General features: G+C 45.3%; 1 protein-coding gene across 6 annotated transcripts in view; it reads right to left on the bottom strand.

Moving 5' to 3' along the window:
* Positions 1-380: 380 nt before the first annotated feature.
* The window catches only part of stard13b (StAR related lipid transfer domain containing 13b), a 56,687-nt gene continuing 29,625 nt past the window's right edge, over positions 381-27,442 (bottom strand). For 3 of the 6 annotated variants that reach the window (XM_068584916.1, XM_068584917.1, XM_068584919.1), the window contains 13 exons: positions 10,188-10,259; positions 9,000-9,081; positions 6,933-6,996; positions 4,620-5,983; positions 4,332-4,502; positions 4,008-4,167; positions 3,556-3,754; positions 3,127-3,340; positions 2,575-2,689; positions 2,237-2,458; positions 1,842-2,059; positions 1,554-1,730; positions 381-1,376 (listed from right to left, as the gene is read on the bottom strand). In XM_068584916.1, the coding sequence (XP_068441017.1) occupies positions 1,259-1,376; positions 1,554-1,730; positions 1,842-2,059; positions 2,237-2,458; positions 2,575-2,689; positions 3,127-3,340; positions 3,556-3,754; positions 4,008-4,167; positions 4,332-4,502; positions 4,620-5,983; positions 6,933-6,996; positions 9,000-9,081; positions 10,188-10,259 (3,176 nt within the window). In that variant the 3' untranslated portion in view covers positions 381-1,258. Of the gene's footprint in view, positions 1,377-1,553; positions 1,731-1,841; positions 2,060-2,236; positions 2,459-2,574; positions 2,690-3,126; positions 3,341-3,555; positions 3,755-4,007; positions 4,168-4,331; positions 4,503-4,619; positions 5,984-6,932; positions 6,997-8,999; positions 9,082-10,187; positions 10,260-11,864; positions 11,963-12,965; positions 13,154-23,667; positions 23,831-27,442 lie in introns of those variants that run through there. The other 3 variants (XM_068584918.1, XM_068584920.1, XM_068584921.1) reach the window with 3 other exon arrangements.

Below are 27,442 nucleotides of genomic sequence, written 5' to 3'. Positions count from 1 at the left end.
ACAATTTGTAAGGAAAGGCTGGACTAAACTTATTAGTCTGCATTAGATTTAACCTTTGAATCACTGTTAGGTCTGCATTAAAAATGTGTTCTCCCATGTATGTATGTCCATCCTCCATGTGGACTGCAGCCATGTATTCTCTTTAAATGTCCAGTAGAGGGCCCCATCATCCCAGATCAGGGATAACTGTATGTGCAAACCAGTAGTCCTACAAATATACATGATTATGGAGTGTAAACATGTTGGCAAAAGCATTACTGACACTTTTTAATATCAATTGTCCCTGAAAGGATTAAGACTGTCACAGCCCAGCTCAGTGACTGCAACCAAACAGGGAGACAAGCAAGCTGGCTGCTCGGAAAAGCAGTTTATTTGCCACAAACATAAATGAAACAATGCAAAGTCGACGTCCTTGACCTCTTGAAATGTCCCGTTTTGTCTTTTCGATGTGGCAAACGAGATGAAGAATCAGTGCGTAGAAACGTGATACTTTCGATGGTTTTATTACAAAATGATGTCTCCTGCACTTAACGCCACAATCCAGTACCCTTAAGCAGGTATGATCAAGTCAAACCTTAAGTCATTCTTTTCACAACCATAGGAGGTCAAAGTTCAATAAAATTACACTCATTTCAAGATGGCAATACTCGAGCAAAGTAAAACCAGCTTACAATTTTGTACCATGTGTACTACAGAAGGGTTGACACAGTGAAATAATCAATATATAGTATATTAACATATGTACTATTTATCCCTTCACATATATACAATATATACATCTTGTTTGGATGTACATTATATTCACACACATATACAGTCTACATCATAATAATTATAGCTTTAAATCTGAAATGAATAACATATACATGCTTCCCAGAAGCGTTTAAGAACTTATATGTCCTAGACATTGTAGAGTAAAGTAACAGTAATACAATATTATTAAAGATAATAATTATCATAACATACACGTTTAGCAACATCATGGTAAATAGAATACTATGGCTAAGGACATAGGCAGGATGATTAATTTCCTGCTGAGTAATTATGCTCAGCACCTATAAGATGTCTTCTTTTGTCATTGTGCAAGTCGAGCAGCTCAAAATCATGTTCAGAGCATTTCTACTCTCGGAAAAACAGAGACGTTTTAAACTGTGCTTTAGTTCCGGGGACCTGTCGATGCTTTGTGTCTGCCTGTTAGCCATGACTCAAAGGCTCAATCTTGATCTCGAGGCTGAGGAGACACAATTGGCAAACTGTTTCAGATTTTGGTCTCTGGGCCGTCTGTGATTAGGGGCTGAAAGGAGTTGCGTATCCGGGCAGCTTCTGCGGCACAAAGGTGACCAAAGGCTTTGTTGTACCAGTCTGGAGTCCTTCCCCTGAAGGCAAAACAGGATATTCAATACACTATAGCCTGCAGGCATGTACAAGGAGCTTCCAATACTCATCTTAAAAATGCTTTTGATCACACATAAAATTGTTGTGATGTGTTATACAGAACAAGAAAAAAAAATGCAAAGTGTACAAATGTTTCACAAGATGTTTGTGGGACTTACTTCAAGTCAACTCTGCAGATGTGAGTTAGTCTGGACTTTCCTGAGCCGCAGGGCTCCAGCAGGAAGTTGGACTCCAGGACTATCGCTCGAACCCCACCAACAGGAGGACAATCCTCATGCTCTATTGACACAGAAACCAGGGAGCAGGCGCCTTTGGGCAAGTCGGTCCTCCACGTTCTTGAATAAACAGAAAGAGATTGAGTATGTCGCCTCATAAAAAAGATGTTTTGGTTACTTCCGAACAAGGGATGACACGTTGCTTTGTGTTTTCTTTGTATCACCACTCACCTGAGTACTACAAAGTCCCTGCTGGGATGAGGGGGCATGCGATTGAGGACATACTGAAACACCTCTGTCTGCTTGTCCAGTGTCTCACACACTTTCCACTGCAGCAAGTCCACATCCCACAGGTGGCGCTCTCGTAGCACACGGTTCAAAACCACAGACGGTGGGGCTTCCACCTCCACGGACACTCGCCAGCGTCTCAAAGGATTCCCATCTCCCACCTGGATGGACCAAAAAAACATCACGTTAACTTGTGGATGTAAAACCAAGACCTATTTTAGAGAATTCAAGCCTTTGTTTTTTTTGTATTTCATCAAGAAATATTGTGACTATTTTGATATACTATCACATATGAAAGAATCACAAACTAATGCGACGATCATAGCAGGAACACCAACCTTCTTGTAGTAGAGCTCTGTGTTATCAGAGCTGCTGCAGGACACCCAGTATTTGGACTTCTCCCGGGCCTCTTTGAGCTGGCTCTGAAGTCTCCCCTCCATGTGAGTTTGGTACGTTCCATCGCCATCCTCCAGATGCTTGCACAGCTCATCAATTGTGGGTGCATGCAAGTCAGCCTCCACGTATGAATTACGCGACTGAGTAACCATCTCATGAGGGATCTAATGGGGGTGCAAATGTGTGATGTAAAATTCACAGCAACTTCACACAGAAGGGAGGCATGGGGATATTGCATCCAGGCATGAAATTCTTGCACCATCTCAACAGGTTCTCGTACCTCAAAGAGACGGTTGCACTCTATGATCATATGAGCCAGGCCCTGTGTTGCTGCTAAGTTTTCATTCAGATCCTTCTGGTCTGGTCTGCCAGTGGCATACTTCTTCTGCATGGCCCTGAGGATGGTGGGGAGAGAACTTATTAGGCCAGCAGAGTTCCTGGGTCAATGTCTCCACAAAACGCAGTCTATAAACCCTTCCTCCACTCCACAGGAAACCCCTTTGATCCCTTTAGCAACAATTTCAACATGCTAAATTAGAGAGCTGTGTTTTGTTTGTCCACAGCATGATCTCGTAAAACACTGAGGTTTATACCACGTCTTTTCAAAAGTGGCCCAGAAAGAGAGTAATCTATTGCACCCCTGAGGGCTGAGAGAACTCTGTAACCCATTTTATGTCCATCTTTATGGAGTATTAGTGGAAGATAATCATGCAGGAGTTAATAGAAAGCATGCATGTCTTGCTCATTAGTTAGTGTCGGGCAATGTTGCTGCTCCAAAATCACAGACACTGAGCTAACTAGCACAAGAAGACATGAGAGAGGAAAAAAATACCTTGGCGAGAGATTGTCTTTCTTCAGTATGTTGAGGTGGAAGAGGGAGGGGGCCAGACACACAGCGATGTTCATGGGTGTCATCTGGTTCTCCTCCACAGAGGAAGTGACATCGCTGAGGAAACAGAGCAACGTCTGCAGAACCTCTCGGTTTTCATCTGACATCAGCATGATGGCTGCCTGGACAGCTTGCAACCTTTGGTCCTTTGGCACATCTGCACATACGAGTATATTTATTCTATTAATTCCACAGAAAAAGCAATCATGAACTGTGAAAGATCATATACTAGATTCAAAATCGCAGCCACATGCTCTCTATGTTAGTTCAGGTGCAATGTCACAGTGCCATCCCAGTTGAAACGAAAAACCAGTGAGACAATTGAATTAAAACGCCATGGGACAGAAGACGAGCAGAGAGCCATGTCCTTACATTGGTAGATATGGAGGAAGGTCTCCCCCAGCTTGCTGGTGAGCAGAGGCTCAGGTAGATCCCTGAAGAACTGCTTCACCATGTCAGCCACATCATAGGCAGACTGATCCTCATAGTTCACATTGTCTGGCGAATTCTCATTCATCTGCCTGAGAGCTTGAATTCGAGACTTCACCCCTGATTTACGAAAGAGACCCACCTGGAGGCAAAACAGAAGTGTTACATAATTAACGCGACAGCTGGCAGAACCAAGTACACCTGCACTGTGCGGCAGTTAAGCTCCCTGTGTCGTTATTACACAACGATTGTTTCTGCCTGCCGCCGGTGTGAGTCCCTTTTTTATCAAAACTTGACAGCACATTTTAAACACGAGATAAGCCCACCCATTAGTTACATCACATGTAAAACATGCAAGTCAAATGCGACCTGAGAGTCTGCGTACGGTGGCTGACCTGGTCAAGACACTGGCTCCTCAGGTAGCGCAGGGCCTGCTGCAGGCCGAGGGGCAGCGGCTGGCCAGAGCGCTGCACGTGCACTATCAGAGGGACTCCGAACACATTCTTATCCTTGTAGTCTGGTACCTTCATTCTCTTCATAAACTTTGGCACCGACCTACAGGAGGCATCGACATCTGTGACATCGTTGCTCGACAGGAATTCATTAAGGCCTGCTCATGCCATACTGGACAAACACAAAGCTTTTCACTGCAGTAGAAAATATGTAAATAATCATGAATCGCACCCCACGTGCACCGAGAACGTTAGAAATAGACTCACCAGGTCCAGCCATGCTTGTTGGACAGTGAGTACTTCTCCATGGTTGCAGTAAGCCGCAGCAGAGAAAACTTCTGCAACAAACTCAGCTGGCCCGCCGACTGGTTGGTGATCTGCAGCGATGCCACTGAGTGACTAAGGCGATTGGATATCTGAAAGCTGGGCCATCGTAACCTAATGCCATGAAAGATGAATGAGCATGGAAAATAAGAGAAATCTCATTTTTCTTTTGGTTCACAGAAAACTAAAAACTAGAGTTCAGCACTTTCAATACGATTCCACGAGGCTTACCGATTGGGTCTTGTGAGTGAAGCGCCTACTCCAGAGTCCCTCCTTTCCCTGAGGATTGTGGATTCTGTCTCCGCAAGTGACACTCTGTCTCTGTCCCCATAATGAGGTGTGGACTGGCTTTCTGTGACAGAGTTTCCCTCAAAGTCCAATGTGATCTGACTCGAGGACTGAAGGCCTGCTGTATGTTCTCTTTCGCCGTCCACCTGCGCCAACCCTTCGCTGACGGGCAACACATTCTTCGACCAGCGGTCCACTATCTGCTGTAGGCCATTGACGTGCAGCAAGATATCGTCCAGGTGAGGGAACAGGTCCTCCTTCTCCAGGTCTATCAGGTCCCCGGTGCTGGCGTACAGGTGCGAGCCTGGGACGTTATCGTACACACTGATGCGGCTGCCTCGGGAGCAGCACTGGGTCACAGGCCTGGATTCCTTCCGACATGAAATCAGCGGCGAGTCCAAGTGCATGCTGCCTGTGTGCCAGTTGATGGAAGCCCCATTGGTTGGGGACAGGCTCTCTATGGACAGTGCTTTGGGGAAGGTTCCTGGCTTGTGGTCTTTGGGAATGTGGACCACCAGGTCTTCATAAGAGCAGAATTCATTCCTGCGGTTTTGTTCTGCGACTTCATTCCCTCGGGTGCCTGAGAAGATGTCTATGTCCTCTAAATACATGCCGCTGCGCTTGTAGTCAGCCCGGTGGGGTTTACGCTCTTTCAGGCTCGGCGTGCTAACAGCGCTGCCACTGGAATGGCTGCTCCCCTCACTACCGGACTGGGACGGCAGAGCTTTGTTGGACGGTATTTCTGGAGCCCCGGCGTCTCCGTTTAGGATCTCAACACACTGCAGCGTCTTCAGTGCCTGAGCCTCCTGCTGAAGCACCGGAGAGCTGATGACCAAGGTCTTGCGGGCCCGTCCCAGAGTTCCCCGGGAGCGCAGCGTCTCCATGCGCTTCAGGAAGTCTTTGGCACGGATGCGGCTCGTCTTGCTGTGATTATCAGGTAGTGAGCTGTAGTGAGCAATTTCTTTGTGGATGTGAGGCATTGTGAGAGAAGTAGAGTCTGGCATGGCCGCAGAATCCGAGCCGGTGCGGTTGGAGCAGTCCGAGTCCTCCGTGCTGAGGCCCCTGTGGCCGCTGCCGCCGCTGCTCCCGCTGTGCAGAGACGAGATCTCCGGCTCCGAGAGGTCCGTCAGAACGCTCTCGCTGCTGGTGGTGGCTCTCAGAGGCGCGCCGTCCCCGGAGGGCTGACCCTCTCCGTGGTGTCCCAGCAGACAGTCAATGTCCTGTAACCTGGACCAACGCCGGCTGCTCCACTCAAAAGTCCATTTGTCACTGATCGCAAACAGGTCTTCTTCATCAGAGTCTTCACTCTGGGGAAAAACAAATTGTTACATTAATCCCTCTGGCTTACGTGATATCATTTTGGAGTTTTGTAGTAATGCATGTTATATCATAGTATATAGGTCTCCATTAAATCATATAAATACAATTAAATGAAAAAAGATCATGCATGCACAATGATAGAGATTCACATAAAATGACCTCACGGTTGTTGCATATTTTTCCAATTATCTCACAAAAGATAGTTTTTACATTTTTACTTCTTGTGTTGAGAGTAAAAAAAAATCATTCACAACAACAGCAGGCTTGTGAGGGAAGGCCAATATAGCATCACTAATCATCTCTTCTATCCCGCAAGGAACAGTTAAACAGGAAATGCGGGAAATAGCTAAAAAATGAATAACAATATACAATCGGCCAACAGTGATATAACACCAGACAGACAAATGATTCCTTTGACTTGAAAATTGTTCCATAAATAGACCACGCCAGGGGGAAAAAGTCATTCCTCTAAGCCAGCAGGCTACATTCCAAAGTGGGGACAGATAACAAGCAATCCCACTCAATAGACATGAATACAACAATGGTACAATCTCAAATATCATGAATCTAGGTTAAAAGGGAGTAAACCTAGATTCCTGCATTATATTTGCATTCGTGCAAGGAGTATGTGTGCATAACTAAAGGCAATCTTTGTCAGAAAATACCAGTTCTTACAAAGGCTTTGACATGTTCTGAGGGTTAAAAGCAAAACAAATCCTCAGGGGAGCGTACACGGTGTTGTATTTCAGAGTCATCTCAGCACAAATAGTAAGCATGACACCCACTCTCTTGGCTGAATTCTTTTTCCTACCTTCTGAATCATTGTTTTTATCAACATGTATTTTTGCATATAGCTTATAGTGCCGCACTTACAAAAATCCACCCTCAAAGTAAAAGACTACAAGAGCATTAAAAGCATGCAGTGTCAACACTTACTTTCTTCTTCGGAAGGTTCACGTCAAGTTTCATAGAGGCACACTTGTTCAAGGTGTTGAGGCGCCTGAAAGAAATGATAATTAACCTAAATCATCCGGCACCGTTTGAAAACAACCTGATGGAGAGCTTCACGTGGTTGAAAGAGGAATACAAAGCATGTGAGGACTAAAATTAAATAAATCAGAGAATTACAACAAAACAACTTAAAATGGGAATAAAAAATAAGGAAGACATAACCATAAACAGATAAGACAGGTGGGGAATGGCCCGAGGATGAAAGCTGTTCTGAACAAACACCAGAATAGCTTCCTAATGACCACTTCAGGACTAAATCCCATTCTGTTTGCCATCTCAGTGTTAACCAGATCAGCATCGGGTCTGGAAGAACAACCAGACCCAGAGGAAAATTCAGTTTGTCCGTTCCACAATATCCTAAACCTAATGAACACCGGTAATGGGAGGTTGCTCTGTTATCTTTCTCTCAGCATTGGATTTAAGTGATTGTGGCTTGAACAGTGCTTTGGAGTAGTTTAAAGACGGGCAAATTCAAGATAAACCAATGGACAGCCTAGTTTTCGGAAGATCTTAATCTAAAGATGTACCCGTCTTCGATGCCGTTTGGCATTTGACCTGTTACCTAATCTTTTGATCCATTCCTGATTTTGAAGGGTGCTTTTTTATTTTACTTTCGTCAAACAAGACAGACACAAACAAGACATGCAGTTTGAATTCTGAACTCAGTTGTCAGGGGAAGCAGTGTCATGTTTTCAGTTTATGGAATAAACCTGCAGCCTACGCCTTGGCGCGTGTACTCGGTGGTTGGAGGTTTTGCGGGTGTGCAAACTGGGATATATAAAGGAACAGAACTAAAAACTGTCAATGAACCACCCAAAGTATGGGGGGAAAAGATGACGGCATGACAAAATACACTCCAGCTCACTGTGACTTGGCCTGAGACAACCAGTAACTCTTGTGGTATGAGAATAGCAAGCTTTTACCAGCGCCAGATATTGCAAACAGATTGATGGTATTGTTCTGTGACAGTAAATTGCCTCAGAAGGAGGCTGTGACTACCCCCAGTGCTGTAGACAACAGGGCTTAGCCACACACATAGTTACTGTAGGTAGTGGGACCCATGGGAAGGCAGGATTTCCAAGTTGGGGGCCCTTGAATCTGCAGCTTCAAGAGCTTTGAATGCGGTTGCTAAAATAGGAGGCTGCTTTGCCGGGAATCAGAGAGAGCACTCACATACATGAGATATCTTCCAGTTTCCGTTCAAAGACACCCACAGTATGTTGGGTGGCATTTATTTTCGCGCACACTAGACTGAAGTGGCGTAACTGACAACAAAGCCGTCCTTATGTTTCCATAGAGATGCCGGGAAGACGCGGGCAAAATCACATTGGAGGTGGAACTGTTTCCAATTGTCTTCTATTTATCCCGTGGCTAGTTTGGAATTTAGATGAGTTGCTTTAGGCTTGTTTAGAGTCACAGTATATTGAGCCGTGCGAGGCGACGCTCCCGCTCCTCCCGCCTCCCTCTCGGGATGGTTGTCGTGGTTACTGTGGTAAGTGAAGTGCCGTTTTCATCTCGGCTTAAAAAAAGTACACGAGCTGTCTTGCCCTACAAGGGGGCGGTGCAGAACCACCAGTTGTTCAATTAGTGCACTTTTATATTCCTAATACTGTCTGGCAAAGTGTGAAAAAACACCTGTTTTTAATATTTTCTCTAATGCCGTTATGTCAGAGAGAAAGCTTTCACAGAAGAAGATTTAATGCTCCTGCAATTCCTGTTAATGGGTGTTTTATTAAATCAGGATGTCAGTCTTATATTTCTGGTGTCTGGATTTAATATGCTAATTAAACGTAACAGCAACATGTGGGGAATCTTTAATTCCTCACAAGACTCTTAATAGCCAAGATGTGAAAATATCCTAACACGATGAGGTGTGTTTTTACTCTCCAAACCACCAAGGGATTCTCACAAAGTTCCACTTCCTCGGGGCGAGGAAATGATTCGTGGCATTGACTCACAGATATCAAACATGTCAATTAAACATGTGGTTACCTGCACAGAGGTTCCACAAGATCTTTGTCCAGAAAGTCATGGTCTCTTTTCACAGGAGTGATGTCAATGGGGAACTGGGAATCTGACGAAGAAGAAGAAGAAGAAGAAGAAGAAGAAGAAGAAGAAGAAGAAGACATTACAGAAGCTGTCATCCATGGTTTGAATGAATGGAAATCAAGATCTGGAAACTGCATTCTTTCCAGAAGTGCATTGGAGGCTGGGAGACCATCAGACTGTTGTATGTGATGCTAATGAGCAGAGACAGAATTTGCCCAAATAACAGCACCCAGGCTTGTGCAGGCATTACGTCTTTCTCTGGGTATGGGCCTCCTCTTACATAACTTAAGAGACCAAATCCAGACCCTCTGAATCTAACATTCCACCGCGTTCATGTGAAGTCGTTAACTTTTTATGAAAAGCAGAAGCAGCAGTGGGCGCTCAACAAGGCTCGGCCTGTTCTTTAAGGGGGCAGACGTTCAGATGCACTGGAGGCTTCGGAACATGATTACATCCTAATAACAGATTTCATCATTAATGTTCTTTCGAAAAACATGATCCCATGTTATCTGCTCTGCACTCCGTCAGCCATTATCAGCGCACATTGCTCGAGCTCCGTTACAACAATCTTCAAACTGTCGGCAAACAAATATATTGCTCCGAAGCACATGAAAAGTCTGGCCTTGACACAAAGATCTGAGGGAGGAGAGCTACTTTGAGCTCAGATAAAACCCCATTTCTTCCCATGACTTCAGTCTTTAGAACATGTTTATGTTGTAACCGTAGCTTGGCCGAGATTAGACTTTAAAAGCAGCTGATATTCCGCTTGTTTTGTGGTGTCTGGGGATCAGACTGGAGCCCCAGCGCCGAGGCATCCTGAGGACAGTAGTGTAAATGAATACATGCTTGTTATGCAGCCAATGAATACATGGTTTTGTGCAAAGTGTTGGGGACTGAGGGTGAATAACAGGATGACTGTGGATCACAATTCACTCGTTATCTTACATTGAAGCTGTGACAATGTTTCGTTTCACAACAGATGAAAAAAAAAAGAAATAAAAAAGGCATTTTGGGTTTATCAGAGAGCCCTTTTATTGCTGTGCGACTTCATTAATCTCTATCTTTTAGCCAAACAACATCCCCCCCTTTATGATGAATGGGTGTAGGAGTAGACTGAGTGCTTTTTATTACCTTCAAAGAGTTGCGCATACTGAGGAAATCCTGCTGCCCGCAGCCAGTCGCATGCCTCTTTCGCCTCAATTTCTGAAAACACAAGAAAGTATGCGTGTTAAAACAGGGATAAAAGATTGAAACTCAACCGCAGTAAGTCCATTACAATTTTGACAAAACCACTGGTGCGTCAACAAATGCAGTAAAAAAAACAAAACACCTGGAACCCAACAAACACTACGGACTTTAGGGATGATGGACCTGTCTGCTTAATCTGGGATAGCATGGATGTGATGACAGGTGACTGGATGAAGGTATCCCACCTCACTCACATGACTCCACATGGGACCTTATATAATCATAGCCAGTCTTCAATACTTCTAAGAAAACATGTGTGATGTCACAAGACACTGAAGACTTTAAATCAAGGTAAAAGAAAAGAAAAAAAAACTGCCCAAATATTACATAGAGCCAGAGCTTAAAGCATGCATAAATAACCAAATTAAAAGAATGATACCAATCTACCAATCAGGTTAATAATTATCTTTATCACAGCCACCCGTGACTCCTGACAGTCTATAAAAAGCGATCACATCGTCTCTTTGATAAACACGTAAGCAGCCCAGCCGGCAGGATGACAAGTTGCTGACCGACAGAGCCGTCTGCAGGCCTCAGAGCCGCTGATGACAAGCAAAGGAAACGGACCGTTGGCACCTTTCCATTAATGCTAATAGAGTCGGGTGCCATTTACAGCCTCAGTGCGACGTGCTGCCCGACGCACCGGTGCTACAGTAAACAATCTGCTTTGCGATAAGAGAGGCTATATGTAATTGTGTTGAATAAATGGCTAAATAAAACCAAGAGAATGAAGAACAAAATGAATTCTTCCACCAAAAATTCTCACCTTATAATTATTAAACTAATCAATTGACAGAACATTATCAGGAACAATTTTCAGAATTGATTCATTGTTTTTTTTGGTTTTACCAAAAATCGGCAAAAATCAATTCTGTTCCGGTAACAAATGTGAATATGTTCTGGTTTCCTTTTATGATATTTGTCGAGGTTTTAAAAACAATTTCCTGACATTGAGCAATTCATTGAAAAAAATAGCTGATCAATAAAACGATCAATACAAATAAGCGTCGGTTGTAGCTCTAAAAAATAAACATTGAAAATAAACACACGATTCGGGTATTCTGTAGCAAACTACACAAGCAGTTACTTCCATCATTGACTGTGCAGTCATTGCACAAGTATTGTCACAATATGGAAAATGTCATAAATACTTGAACAACTGTTCACAGCCAAGACTTTAAATCCAACATGAAAACATTCTTCTTTAAAAGCCAGACAGCTCATTTATTTCCCGCTGCCACTTATTCTCACACGCATACCTGTGATTTCGCCAGCTTTCCACGATGCTAAAAATTCCAAGAGCGTTTAAACATCACGTCCGAAAAAGTTACACGCAAGCTGCACCTACGAGCGACGGCGGTGCTCTCCCATCACACATCTGAGGTCTCGGTTCCACTCCCTGTCTGTGCCTGTCACACTACGGCTGAAACATGAACCGCGGCCATTCATCACACAATACTGTGTAATTACAGCGACTGCAACCTTGCAATGAAGATACCGCTATCGCCTGTTTGTTTTGTTTTTGTCCAAAAAAAAAAATACTGTTTCACCAGGACTCACCTGTGTGCTGCTTCACGTCGGTGTCGCAGAGAGAAATCAATGAAAAGTGACTTTGGTCTTCAGGCTGACCAACAACTGAATAAATATTAACAGTTCCCTGTGTCCTTGGATGACAAAAAAAAAAAAGAAAAGCTCTGCTGTTTACCCTTGTAACCAGCAGTTGAGTCAACATGTGGAGCCTCTGCTGCTGCCCTGTTCCCACCTGTATCACCAGGAGCTGAAGGCTCTGCATGCAGCTAGGCTTCCCTCCCAGGTGGATAATATCAGGCCTGTATTATTGTGAGGGCGCTGCAAGGTCCTCTTGTGTCCCACAGCCGCAGGTTGGACCACTGGGAGCAAGTAACACGAGCTGGGAATTCCTCTCTGTTCGGCATTCTGTAACACGATACCGAGACATTCTGTCCTCTCATCCTCTCTCTAAGGAAATCTCCTGTGGATAAAAGGCTCGGCGGGCATCGCGCCAAAGAATGAGAACTTGTGTTTGCCCTCCACAACCAACAGCTTTTAAAACTGTGTACAGTATACAGTTACAGTTGCACAAAGAGATGAAACCCTGCTCGGCGGTGGCACAATGGCCCAGAATGTCAGAAGCTGTGTACGACTGAAGCATCTATGGCAAGGGGCGACTCTTTCCTTTAGAGTTCGCTCCGCGCGACGTTCACTATCAAGAACTCTGTGTTATGCAATTGGTCGCTGAGATATGGAATGTTGCAAAGTGCCGCGGGGAAAGATACGGCACACTTGGACGGCGACCGGGCTGAGCAGGCGCAAGCGCTGACAAAATGATGACAGCTTTAAAAAGTTAGTTCACATTCCACCCTCACAAAATATTTACAACCAACTCCATGGTTATAAACTCGCAGGCACCTCATGACATGCTTTGTTTTGTCCTGAGCTGCATCTGTCTGACAGCAAAGCTCCGTGATGAACAGTAATCCCTTCCTTTGGTGCACTTTTCAAAGACAAAAAAAGATAGTGTATGCCCGTTTATGATGAATTACAACAAGCCATCGTTGTCATCATCATCGAAGCACAGGCTTTAAGATGCCAATCAACTAACTCCACGGTTTATTTCCGGGAAACAAATTGTTGTGTACTTACGGGATATTTTCATCATACAGCCAGAGTGGTTGATATATCCGTCAAGTCTTAAAAGTGTCTCCCAACATGTCGGAGCATCTTCATTCCCACGCTGAGCCACATTCCAGCTCTCTCTCTGAGCACAGCTTGCAGTTTGAACTCAGATCCACGGCTCCTTCTTTCCCCTTTCTCTTTCCATCTACCCCCAACCACCATGTGCCTGCCCCAACACTAAATCTCTCCTTCAACCCACCCCTTTCTGTGGCAGGCTCCCTAACGTTCACCCCTCTCTTCCCTCCCCCTCCAGCTCCTTGTGCCCGACCCTCCTACCCAGCTCTGCCCACGACAACTCTTTTATACCCCACTCAGCACATTGTTGGCAAAGATCTAAGCTTCGTTCTGAATTGGGGGACTTTTTTTTTTGTATTTCAAGGCCCCGTTTCTCAAACGTGATGAATTTACCATTTCCTGACATCTATTCTTTCATTTTTATTTTGGCCAGATTGCACGATGTCGGGTTTTACAATCTTTCAAAATGTCATCCAAGAAGTGTCATCGCGAACGTGGGAATTGTTTCATTTAAAACAAACAAAAAGGGAAGCGTGGTTTCGCAGAGTCCAGATGTTTTTCCAGCAGGTCAACGAAATGGAAAAAAAAAACAAAAAAAAACACAGGCAGCCGAACCGGGGGAAAACCATGACATAAACTGTCAGCAATCAGCAGCGGTGAATCATGCCGAGGCACTCGGTTCACAAGACTTTGCGCTCGCATCATCAGAGTGATATATTCGTCTGCTTAACCTCGCTCTCAGCCTCTCCGTCTGAGGAAAAATCAATGAAAGAGAGGAGTTGTGTAATCTGTGTCATCTGAGACAGTGACGGGGCTGCTGCTGTGTCACTTGACACAAAACAATGAAGAATTGATTACAAGAATATGTGGAAAGATATTCTTAAATGTAACGAATAAACAAAACTTGCAAAGAAATAATGAGGTTTTGCGAATATATATGATATATCGTACATTATTTCTTTGTTAAAAACATCAAAAAGCCACCATCCATCCAAGCTATAATGTAAATATAAAAGAGAGTAAAAGACGCTTATAAGTAAACTTTAACAGAATTTTTTTAACAGTGCCAATTTTATAGGATATCATAAAAAATGAGATCACAATAATCTATGATGTATAAGGAAAAGCTATTAGTTTAGTTTGTGGATAAAATGAGCAGCACTGTAAGTGACTTGGATTTGCTGTGGCGCTATGATTACATAAAGACATTACAACCGTCCATAATTTCCTACAGAATAATTACTATTCCACATGCAGACGCCGCTACTGCGCCTGCTGCTTTGTGACGTTTCTGCCATTTCCTCTTGTAAAACACAACTCATCTGACCCGCTGGGGCCGGGGCCGGGTACGAAGCTGCGAGCGCAGACAGAATGACGCAGGCGGTCCACTTTAGTCACCTTAACAAACCCTTCAACAATAAATACACTCGGCACATATCCTGGCTTTAAAAGCACTCTAAAACAAACTGCTTGAATTTATAAGCACCAACAGTGGAGAAGAGGAGACTGTCCATTCCTACACACACACACACACACACACACAGGCAGACACACAGAGCACGGCGACAGAGACAACTGGATGAATCAGCCAGACGGATACGTCAGTCAAAAAACACACAGTCTAGAGCCGAGCACTGAGATTGTTGAGATTGTCTGTATCAGAAACACCTGGAGAGAGACAGAGCCAGCCAGCATGATGGAAGAAGAGGAAAAAAAAGAAGAAGAAGAAGAAAAAAAAGATTCCACTGGTGGGTTGGCTGGCGGAGAGGTGTCGTCACGCCGGGAGGCATGGAGCAAAGGCCTCTCTTTCCCTTTATGACGCTAATTGCATACAGACACCCACTCACAGTGAGCAGTCAGCCTTACTGTAAAAGTAAGACTAGACAGAGGGCCAGGGGAAACACGCTGCCCAAAAAAAAACAACCCACAACATCTGATGTCTCATGCCCAAAATAGCCCAACATTTCCTCCTGTCTGTCTCACCGTTGTTCAGTGGGCATCTGGGAACAAACAGGAAGCCCGAATAACAATTGCCAAAAGACGGAGCCGCAACATGGCAGTCGTTAGCCGAGGCACAGGAGATCGGTTCTGTATTTGAGGGAGTTCGGGTCCTCTCGGGAGAGAGCGCTGGCACTGCACAAGCTGGATTAATATTGAAGTGGCCCCGTGTAATTCACCAAATGTTGTGGGAATAAAGCTTGTCCATTTTAAAAGAGCAGGTTTTAATGAACAAAGCTCGCCGTGTCCCTCGGACTCCAGCGTCCTCGGCACAATGTGCCGCAATCCTCAGCGTGACAGGAGGTGCCGCTCGTGAATATCTCGGCACGTCTTCCGTTCTCGGCTTTCTCGTCAAGGTGTTGAGACAAAGGACAATGGGCAAATCTCAGAGATTATCTGTCGGCAAACGGTGACTAACAACACAGTGCCTTTGTGGATGTGACTTTATTCTCGACGCAGTGATTGGCACATGAGCTGACTGGCTCCGCAGGCCGGGAGTAATTACAAAGCGCCGGTGTTGAATCACCCACATGGACTTCCAGCCCCCTCGTTTGATCCCGCGGGGTGCACAGGGGACTTGTCATCCTGCAGTCGGGGTGCAGGTTTATTAACGTGATCAGCTCTAGGCTGCGTTGCTAAGACACCAAAGCAAAATGTCGTCAAGTACAAATGAGCTAGCAAATCTTGGGCCCGGCATTTGCCCTGTGGTCCACTGTGACCCGTGGAGAGATCCTTTCAGTGGGCCGCGGGTCTCCAGTAACAAGCGCACGTACAAAGCAGACATCGAGGCCTCCTGCAGGACGGGGACTTGAGGACACGCAGTGCCGGCCCAGAAGAAGCCAGTGCCAAGGAGGCATTAGCATTCTGGAGCTGCGTAGGCCAGGGTTTCATAGACATCCACCATTCATTTAAGAGCCTCTGTATACAATATAGATCCGCCATTTATCGCATATCATCATTATTTGCTCGTTGGTTCTTTGTCTTATCTGTTGAAAGCCAGATCCCAGATACACACCGTTTCAGGTTTGTTTGCAATCTGGTTTAAGAAGATTTTTTTGATGACTTCACTGGTGTAAGACTGTCTGGTCTGGCCACCTTTCTCTCTCTCACACACACTCACACACGCACACATGCACACACACACACACACACACACACACAGAGAGGATGAACTTATTGATTCTGAGAGTAAATAACAGGACAATGTGAGCTAGGGAGCTGCTGTTATTGACCATTGCCAAAGCCTGCTGGGTCAAAAGTCATCTGAGCTGTGTTTTTCTCTTGAGGTCCTGTATTGAATTCAAACAAGGGCAGCACAGCTGTAGTAACACTCTCCTTCACCTCTGAAGGACACCCAGAGAGAGGCTTCTTTCATCTTCAGCGGTAACAACTTATCAACTCTCTCTGTCTCTCTCTCTTTGTTTTCTCGAGTCTGGAAACACCAGCTTCTGCAGCATTTACATGTCACTTACTGAACACTGACGACATTTAAATACCTGCACGTTCATCTGCATTATTCCTGTGCGGTGTTGGTGACCAGTAGTCTCGTAATAAACGACCAGGCTGATTAATTTCTGTCTTCTGTGGGAACTCAACAACTCAAGATGGATATCTGCTTGAAGAAGGGCTATAGTTAGAACCATGTGGGATCAGCATTACGCTGTAAACATCACTTCAAGTAGCAGACATCCTAATGGTTGGAAATCACCAAACAATAGGTGGAGGGGAGGGATTATAAGAGAGGCACGGCGCTCATCCTCCCACAAATAGTCTTTGAGCGAAAGATTATATTTAAGTGATCCCGGACCCGGACTTCAAAATGATAGCCCACTGGATCGGGTTGCGTGTCACAGTCAGAAGACAAATAATAGGTTCTGCTGGGGCCTCTGAACAAGCCAAGGCTTCAAAGTTCAAACTGTTAGCTCTGCTGTGTGTTCATCCAACTCAATACAACGTCTCAAATTCACTCAGTTTGGTAGAAAATGTTCTAACAACCACATGTTGATTCCCCAGCGCCGCTCAGCAAACGACTCAGAGCGATGGGAGTGTCGAGTGAACCGCAGCCTCGCAGACAGGTGTTCTCCTTCCTCCCCTTTGGTCACACTTCAAGACACTTTGGCACAAGTGCCCTTCACTAGAAAGGGGACCTCTGACCCCTGATCCTCGAGGAAGGAGGAGACATCTCGGCAATTTCCAGATCCACCTCCGCTTTACTGCCAGCAACTCTGAGCGGAGCAGAAATTAGCAAAACCTTCTGTGAAATACATACTGCAGTGGCTTCCAAGGCCCGATGCATTAGCTAAACGCTTCCAGACACTGGACTGCAGCCATGTTCCCACGCATGTTTTAAGTGTTTTGACAACCATCTTGGAGGCCTTTTGTGAAGGATCCGCTTTCTTTGGTGATAAAAACATAAACTTTGGCGATTTCCCTTTTCATTTCATCCGGGCATACCTCCCTAAAACCCTTTAGACTTGTTCTTCAACCCGGTGGTGATCTTGCAGAGTAATCATTGTGCGTCTATCTCCTTCCCTCCCAGGAAGACTTGCCCTTTAAGCCAGTTTCTTTACAGTTGGCTCCTACAGTGTCCCATGTGGCCAAGCACAACATATATCACAACTTCTTAGGAGGTGCGTATGTGTGTGTGCGTCCCAATTTGAAGTCCATACATGTCTTGTCTTATGTAAAGCACAGTAGGCTGCATGCCTTGCCATGTCATGCTGTTTTCCCACTCGTAATATATGGTTGTGTGGCTGTAGTTCTTCCCTCCCTTTGATAGCCTATATAAACACTGTAATTTGGTTTTCCGAGAGCGCCGTATAACACAACTCAAGGGAGATGACTATAAATCACTGACAAACACTAAGCCAGCTGACGTGAAATCTCAACTCCAACATGGAAAGAGACTGACTGGAAAGTTATCAACACATGTTCTGTACGACCTGGCGCCCACACAAATCAAATGGCTCACGATGAAAGACCTTTTGAGTTTAGCAGATGCTAATACAGTACAAAGATACTGTGAACTAACAAATGAGGTTTCATGTGCGACCACAGCTCTTTAAAGTACAGGATATGGGTAAGAAAAACACTACAGAAGAAACTCCTCTGAAGTGGAATCCTGCGGAGCTGCATTAGGTTCACCTCCCTGCTCATTTGGACTGGATCCCAGAGGGGACGACGCGGGGTTCCCTCCTTCCCTGGGAATGGCCTCAGAGAGTCAGAGGGGAAAAAGGGGGCCAATGTCAGAACAAGGGTCCCTACCGTGAGAAAGCCCTCTCGGGACCTCCACAATAAAAGCACGGAGCCATCCCTGGGGACGCTGGTCCTAATTAACGACATCAAAGCGATCCGGCCACAAGACCGCCTCGGGAGCCCCGCGGCGCTCATGCGACAGACTTGTGAGTCGCAGCAGAGATGATGATACTGTCAGCGCGTGTCGTTTTGCACGACGAGGTGCGGCGTATCAAGAATGCTGCCCATTGAAAGAGCTAAGTGATTGTTCTGCTTTATCAGAGCGTTCACGCAGTCTGTCCTTCACACACGCAGAGCAGTAATAGAAAATTCGCCATGCGTGGCCATGAATGACAGGCTGTGTTCAGACAGTAACTCCCTGACTAAAAGGCCTATAAAGTGAAGAGACAGCGGCTGAATGTCTGTGGCCTGCATGCACGCTGCCTTTGCGCCTCTGTCACTTTTTCCAGCTAATGACGTGTGATGCACATTTCTACCACACGGGGGCGGCCGAGTTCTGGACTCTGGCAGGTTTTACATGCAGAGTGGGGGGGGGGGGGAATATGCTCGGCTGTATGATGGATACAGACTGGCCAATATATGTGAGGCACATCCACCACGACTCAAGAATGTAAGGCGCTTTCAAGTGAAGAATGAAAAAGTAATCTAATAAATCCATATCATTTTTGAGGCATGTTACTCATCAGCTTACAGTTATCTCTACTGTCCATTTATATTCATGTCAACCTCACTTTTGTGAGATACGCACTCGTGGACGTTTGGATCGGTTTGACAAACACAAGGTCATAAAATGTAAAGTGATTCAAGTATGCTTCATTTAATCAGGATAAAGTATGTGCTGCAGCGGGTACAGAGGGTAAAAACACACTCCATGTACTTTTCGCTGGACATAGGTTAATGAGGTGTTTTTTTCACCATGAATTAGCATTTTCTAATCTGTGGAATGTAAGGGACCCGGGAAAAAAGGAGAAGTTTTCCACCACGGCTCTGTTAATATGTGACTTTCCGTTCCTGTTACAGTGCGGCTGAGGCATTTCTCAAATCTCCTCTTAGTGAATGATTAGCCCTGCACATGCGGCAGCTGTCAGCTAAACTCCGCCGATTCATAAACAGGAGATTTACAGGAAGGACATGAGCTCAGCCTGCCACCTAGAGGCAACAAGTGAGAGTCCACATACTTTATCAATGTGACCTTTACATGGCAGAAGTTGGTGGGATACAGGCAGTTTGTTCCCAACCGTTAAAAGAAATCATTGAATCATTGACTTCTTTATCAGCAGGCCGGGCAACGGCTGTGAGCAGCTTCTTCCATGCACTGCATTGTGGGAGAATAGTGTGCATCAACATAATACATATTTAGTACCTTTTCAACAGAATCATGAAATAATTTAAGCACAAAACAGGAGTACGAGCCGTAGATTGAATTGAGTTGAAGTGGGATGATGATATAGAGCTGGAGGTGATGAGCGGCTAATCACATTGTCAAAATTACTTTTACGCTCCCGGTCAGGATTATTTACTGCCCCCTGAAGGTAGCAAACAAAGAATCTGCATAGAAATCACATCTACAGCGGAGAGGTTCATGAATAAGGCTGCAGCTTCACTTCTCATCAAACCTCCATTTGAATGAGGAAGCAGTTATATTTGTTTCACTCACAGATGATCAAACGCAGCACGTTCTGAAGCAGACCGCTGCTGAATAATGCAGTGCTCTTGAGAGAGCCGGCTTGAGTGTGAGAGGACAGAGCCCGACTAGATTTCTCACCTTGAAGTGCCTTTTTTACCGTTACAACTTCTCAAAGGACAGAACAATCCAACCTCTTTTCAAAGCTGGTTTATAACAATGATCCATCTGCTCTACAGAAGACGAACAGAAGGCCGACGGTAGAGCTTGTCCTCTTAACAAGCTGAAGTGTTCCTCTCCTCTCCATGCTAAGTGTTTGAAATCTGTTGAGTGTATACGTGTCGCACGCTATTATCCTGCTCGGGAACGTTTTTCTTCTCGCTCAGTACGTTTTCTCTATAAGCGCATTTAAACATTGAAGTGGATTTATACTTAGTCACGATATAAAGCCGTGAGTGCATACGTGCTGTAGAACTGAGCCAACAGACTGTGCGTGCACAGGATGAGCACTGCCGGCAGCAGCAGAACCAATGTGGCCGATAACCTGAAAGACAAAAGCCTTTCAGCCCACACAGCCAAACAAAAGGCAAGCTTTGTAACTCCAGGACACAGACAGATTTACGATAAGCACGCAGCTGTCACGCAATAACGCGGGTCATTTGACGAGAGATGCTCGACGTCCTCCTCTGTGGCGAAATGCACGGTTGGCCTTTCCAGGGCAGAGAGATCGGAGCCTGCTGACTCGCACCGAGGTCCAGAAGCCACGAAGGAAGGGTCCCACTGGACAGAGCTTCTTGTCCGAAACACACTGAGAAAAAGAACCAAACGGCCGCAGTCAGCGGGGAAGCTTTTAGTCACGGCGTAGCATTCGGCTGCTCACGGTTTCCACCAGAGCCTCAATTAAGTTTACAGGACTTTTCCGCGGCTAAACAGGAACACTTGCAATCTGTGAATGGTCTGGTTTTCTCTAAAGTACTGCTCGGTGCAAAAAGAAAAACGGCTCAAAACCATCCTCTAATTCAATACACATGTGAGTCTTAAACCATATATGGACATATTATGATGGGATGATTCGTTCATATGCTGGGATTAGCTGGATTCCCATTTTGTTCATGAAACACATTTCAATACATCCCTTCATTTCCTGATATTCCCACAATGTATTCCATACTTAAAGTAACACAAACTAAAGTATCACAGTAAAGAACAAAAATGCCCAGTGGATATAGTGATTAGTTAGAGTGAAAGATTTGGATAAGAAATGTTCCTCCTCGACATTAATGCCTCGTTGAATCTGTGTTCAACAGTATGAATAAAGAACTGTACATTTAGGGTATGTGTGACACATGCAGCATGTTAAATGCATGAGTAGCAACGCCAAATGAGAACGTGCTGGGCCGAGGAACGAGCAATCGCAGCAGAAACGCAGTTTCCAGAGTGATGGACTTTGGAATACTCCCTCAAAATATATATTTTCAAGGAAGGAGACACATTCCTCCAAAAAAGGAAAACAGGCCCTTTCCTTTGCACAACCAGCCCACACTGCTGCACTCAGACACGTTTCTTCCCACCTTACTTGCTGATGAGGCGCACAGGTCAGAGAGGAAGATCTCGTGCTGGTTCTCCGTCAGGAGCTATTCCGAGTGGACCCAATGAGAACCCCCCCCCCCCCCACACACACACACACACACACACACACACACACACGCGCGACTGTGGCGGCTTAGAAAAGCCATCAAATCGGAAACACGACTAAGACACCACAGGCGTCCATGGAATTCGGGGTGAAACAATACATGAGTCTTCTGCCTGTCACCACGGCACCCCTCTCACTTTCAACCTGCTATGTCAACAGGGCTGGCCAGCTGGAATGCAGGAGCCAACTGCAACATATGGAGATCCATCCCGAGGCGCCGCCGCCGGGTTTCTCGAAACGCTACCTTGTGTTGTGCCTTTCAGACATGTACGCATCACACAAGGGGTTACGTGAGGTTTGAGAGGAAACAGGGTTCAGCGAGGGCGAAAGCGTTGCTCTCCTGAGGAAACTGAAGAAAAACTGACACGCAGCATGATAATTGCTCAGATTAAAGATTACTTTAATTACCAAAATTAGGCCAGACAATTGCTTGAGATTGCGTAATTATAGCACTTAAAACAGACACGAAAATGGTCGGAAAAATCTTTTCTTTCTTTTATGCTCGGACACCTTGGAGATAATTGTATTAGCCGCCATTCTTGAGGAACATTAATCAAATTTGAACAAACTGCGAAATAATTATGTGAGATTAATTCACTGGAAAGTTAAGATTTACCGGAATATTAAATACTAATTAATGATATCCAGGATGAACTGTTCAAAGCTTAATGTCTGGTCCCTTTAAAAGCAGATTAAAACCGTACGACGCAAACTGTCTAACGAATCAAAAGTGAATATTCACCCACGTGAGATCGAGGCCCACAATAGTCAAAAGTATGCAAAGCTCCCACCTGACAATAAACACACAAGTATGTCTGTTCAAATGCCCTGATCCTAAAACCCCACTTCAAGCATGTGCATCATTTTCTGTCCTTGACACAGATCCCCTAAATTGTTGGTTTGCTGTCCTGCCAGACATCTGTAATCTGAAAACACATGCCAGGTTACATGACTGCACACGCCTGCGAACATCAGATCACGGAGATTTCCTCCAGGAAAAAAAAACAAAAAAACCAGCGTACGTACACACACAGCTCCGGGACATCCTCACGCCTCCATCCAACAGCGTGGCTCTGTGTCTCCTCCATACCGTCATGAGGCCTCATGCGCTGCCTGCGTCCTCTGCACAGGAAACCTTGCCCACACAAGAGGCTGCATTCTCTGACTCATGCTCTTGTTCTGGTGACAGAGAGGAGAACCACTATGCTGCGTCTTGGCCATCTCATGCCTGAGGATGACGGAGCTGTTATGAAATGCAGTCGCCCTTTGATCCGGCGTCGGCCCGCTCACGTCTGCAGGAAGGAGCACGAGTGGTAAGTGCTTTGTCCTCTCTATTGTAATGCTGCCCTGCCCCCGCTCCGCCTTCCACAGGACTGGGGACACTACATCTCCAGGTAAAAGCGAAGGTGAGAGGTTACAGCCCTTGGAGGAAGATGAATGGGGCTATAGGCAGCGCTATTGCTCTCCTGGCTGCATGCAGCAGTCCACAACTGAGCTGAGGGCTTGTAAAACTGTCAGGCCAGGCCTTCATTGATATCTCTTGTTGACATGTGGGCTAACCTCGTGTTACGTAATTGCTCCTTTAGCTTATCACCTGTAAGTGCTTGTTACAGTCAGTCAATATACAAATTATTCACCACCACTGCACCCTTAAAACTACTTAATGGCTGGAGTTCAAGTTTGTCTTTGTGTGCAGACGCACACACAAACACAAACGCACTTCGTTGCCACTGTAAGATAATGTTTCATTTAATTCCATTTCCATCTGAAACATTGATGTTCATCAGCTGATCCCGAGCAAACACAACAATGCCCTTCATTCGGTTCATTTGGCACTGTATTGTCCTGCATTCGCACTGTCATATTTATACACATGCATCATATCTCGCTCTCCATGTTTTGGCTACCGGCTTGCTTCTCTATTACGCCTAACATTCCTGGAGGTATGACGAAGAAGGATTCATTTAGACAGAAGACTTCACAGCTTTTCTGTGCAGCCGTGTCTCAAAAAGCAAGCTGACTTCCAACTGAAAGAGCAACAGTGCCGCCTGTCACTTTCTATCCCGACAGCTCTCTCCTACCTCCAGCGATCTTCTTGAGGAGTTGCTGCCTGGCAATGATCCTGCCCAGCCTGTACCCGGAGCGTCTGCGGTGATGGTCCATTCTCAGGTAGAAGTCCTGAGTCTCCGGGGTCATACTCCCAAGACACTCGCTGCTTGTGGACTCCGGGAGCTCCCGAAACATAACTGAAACACTGTACCCCAAACAAGCCCCTGAGCGCAGGCTGATGAGACACTCACCCACACACTCTCCCACCAACAGAAAACTTCACATACAGGCGCAAGAAGCTTAAAGTGAGATGAGGAGAACCGCAGAGCAGCGCCGAGGGGGAGGAGTGCCAACACTTCAGTCTGTGTCTGCAGCTCATGTGACGACATGGTGGCCAATGGCGAGCAGGCTGTGGGAGCACTGCCCACCTTGCTGCGCTGAATCCAATGTCTGTGTGAGCGCTTGTCGACTTCCCCCTGCTCTGGAGGGAAATATAAATACCATCGGAATGCCTATGAACTGAGTAAGGAGAGCAGGAGTGGAAGAAAGATGGGTGTGGGAGGGCTTACAAAAATAGTGTTTTTTGGACCCGCCCTGCATTCGAACAACTCTTCCGCTGTTGCTGGTCACACAGGTGCCAAGTTTACTGGACGAGAGTGAGTTTGTGCCATTTTAGAGAAGACTACTGAGGAGAGAGAAGGAGAGGGTGAAGTTGTTCTCTCGGTTGGAGAATGTGAATGTCTGCTCCCCCACCCCCACCAAATAACCCCTAGTTCCAGCCACAGGAAGACCTCTCAGCAGGCCTCCTCCAAGTGTCACCTCCTCAGAGGGACAAGACGTTTTAGCTTGAATACATGCGAGTGATCCCTTTTACTCAGCAGATCAGGCCAGACATCATCTGTTCAGTTTTGATAGCTGTTCAGCGACAGGATTAAACGCCTCCTGTGACACGATGTCTCTATTCCCTCTCCCTACTGTGTATTTAGCGTAGATCAACGTTCACGGGAGAAGTCCTTCGCTTTTCCATTTTCTACCAGCAAGAAGTGGTTTATGACGTGTGCGCACGTCAAACAAACGGTGGCTTTGAATGAAGTCAAGAATAAAGAACAAAAGGAAGAAAAAAACATTGAAGCTGGAAAAATCCATACTACGCTAAATATTCATGATATTTCCGGATCCCTGGATCCTCATTTCTAAAGTATACCGTTTTTTTCAGTTACTGTACATCCATGTATTTTTACATTTTCAATAGGAAATGATGTATGGACATCAAATTGCAATTGAAGAAAAGAACAAAACAAGATTTAGGAACTTCAAAAGAAATCATAACACAATGTAATTTATCAAAATATGTATCTATATTGAGATTAAGACATGCAAACTGAAATAAAATGATGATTTGAAAGCAATTTGACTTATATAACTGATTAATTTGTATTTTATGCAGCTCCTTAGCTTATTTGTGCATTACATTGTGGGACAATACTATCCATCAAGGACAATGGATGGATCAATGGATCATTGATTTCGTCATTTTTCTCGAGTGCGAACATACTCAAAACCTGCTTTTCTTATGTGAAATCTATTTGGGATGCAACGTTTAGTGGTCAAACAAAACAAAAAAAGACTCAATTTGACATTTATCTAGTGACAACTGAAATATTTGCAAATGATTTATAATAATTCAATAAAAACTAAAAGCTTCTCTGATTTGAAAGTCCACACGTATCAGCCAGCCAGTCTACACCATGGAACAACAATCTCCTCACACCTGAAGTAAAGTCCACATCCGCACAAGCCGACCCACCCAGCACCCATCAGGGCCCCTGCCACCCTCCAGGTGCCTGCCCTGGCCTCTGCATACAGGCTGTCCTGTGTAGCATAAGCATGGCGCCATACATGTGAAACGAGCGCAAGTGGGCAAGCGACCAAGTCAAACACAGGCCTCTGTCTGTTTCGCTCCCTGGCTGGCAAAATCCACCCTGGCTTAAAGCTCACAAAGACCACAATTCAGCCGCACACTTCAGAGCCCGCTGCGCGTTTTCATAAGCGGCTCCTGGCTTTAACGGCCCTCTCCACACCCTCAGGTGGAACTATTTAAATAAAAGATTGTTACTTTTTTTTAAAGGTACTAGGTGATGGTGTGACAGTATTCAGATGATTTCATCAGGCGGGGACTGGGTTTTTTTTTTACACACACACACACAAACACTTGTGTTCATTCATACTGTAAAAAGAATCGCTTCAGGTGTCGGAGGTGGAGAAAATGAGTGGCGGCGTGTTGGCAGCAGCGCCGCCTCCCCGAACCCATTTCTTGTGTTTTCCTCTTCCCGCTTCGTCTAGACGAAGAAATTCACTAAGTGCATCATATGTATCGCGTTACGGAACCAATCACCCGCTGCTATGCAGCATCACAATGAATGAGATTAATGGTGTTTTCGTTTCTGTCTACACTCAAATACCTCGTCGGGGATTGCGAAAGAGCCGCAAGATCGGCAGCATTCCCTTTGAATGTCCCTGTGTTAAACTTTGTGCTGCATGCTACGAAGAAATGGCTGCGGTGTGTCCTTAGTGGGAGTGTTGTGTGTCAGGCAGCGTGACTCCAGCCCTTATCAAACGTGTTCCAACACGCCTCTGTCTAGGTTTCACAGCTCAACTACTATACGGCATGGCGGCCGGAATCCAGACTCACATTACAGGCACACAAACATATGCCGAGGCTCCGTTAGATGACCGTTTGACAGCTTGGATTATACTGTTTATCCAAATAAAGGCAGTTATTGTTGCAGTGTGCTGACAAAGTATAAGCCATGTTAAAAGGCAATTGTTGTGCAGGCATTAAATGCATGTCCAGCCTTCATTCTGTCTGTCTCCGCTCCAGCTCTCCAGGTTGGGCCAGATGTAATTACAAAAGGGAAACTTTAAAGTCTGAATCATGGACTTGAAGGCCACAAATGACGAGTATGCGGAGGAAGTGGAGTGGGGCTTCGACACTCCTCTGAAGTGGTTTGATTCAGCAGCAGACACTGGTAATCTGCGCCGGGCACTTCTGGCTCTGCTATGGCTATGTTTCCTGTGGTTTAAGGCTTAAAAATAGCCCCAGTGTGACTGAAGATTTCCAACTCACGATCCACCAAATGACGGAATTCTGAGCCCAGTTCTGGGAATTAAATCACGCTTTAATAGCGCGCGATCGGTTGAGCTGCTGTGCAGGTAACCTGAGGCGTTTGGGAAGCCCTTATCCGGGGGCAACGTCGCAGGTGCTCATCGGGAAACCGTTTACCCTGCAACTGTGACTCAACTCTGTGATTAGAATTATTTAGACCTTAATCTCATGTGAGCGAGAACTCCTCTGGCAGCTGTGTGTAACTACTAGGTTTCCCCCCAAAACATAGGTGTGTCCTAGTATATTTTCGCCTGCATATTATTAACCAATAAGTAATAGTAAAGTATGTTAACTATGACCCAAAATAAAATAAACACATCATATGTAGGAGGGTATACTTCTTGCATTATCTTTGGGGGTTAATACATTTCATTTCTATTTAAATATAGTGACTGTCATTATTTCCAATTATGTGAGAGATGGTTCTAGCCAAGCACTTTGACAAGCATGGCTGATTATAACTCCTAAATATGAATTACAAGGCATTATGAAACACAATGACTGGCTGCCTGCTTGTAGATGACCTCAACAATTAAGCTTGATCAGTATTTGTCTGTTTCTCTGAGAGTTAAGGCCTATTAATCACACAGGATTTGCTCAGTGCAGAGTGACCTTCAACAAAGCAGCAGGACACAGAAGCA

The sequence above is a fragment of the Clinocottus analis genome, unplaced genomic scaffold (assembly GCF_023055335.1).
Source record: "Clinocottus analis isolate CAN_PGR_092001 unplaced genomic scaffold, fCliAna1.0.p SCAF_2, whole genome shotgun sequence".
Classification (NCBI taxonomy): Eukaryota; Metazoa; Chordata; class Actinopteri; order Perciformes; family Cottidae; genus Clinocottus; species Clinocottus analis.
This window is presented reverse-complemented; position numbering and strand designations above follow the sequence as displayed.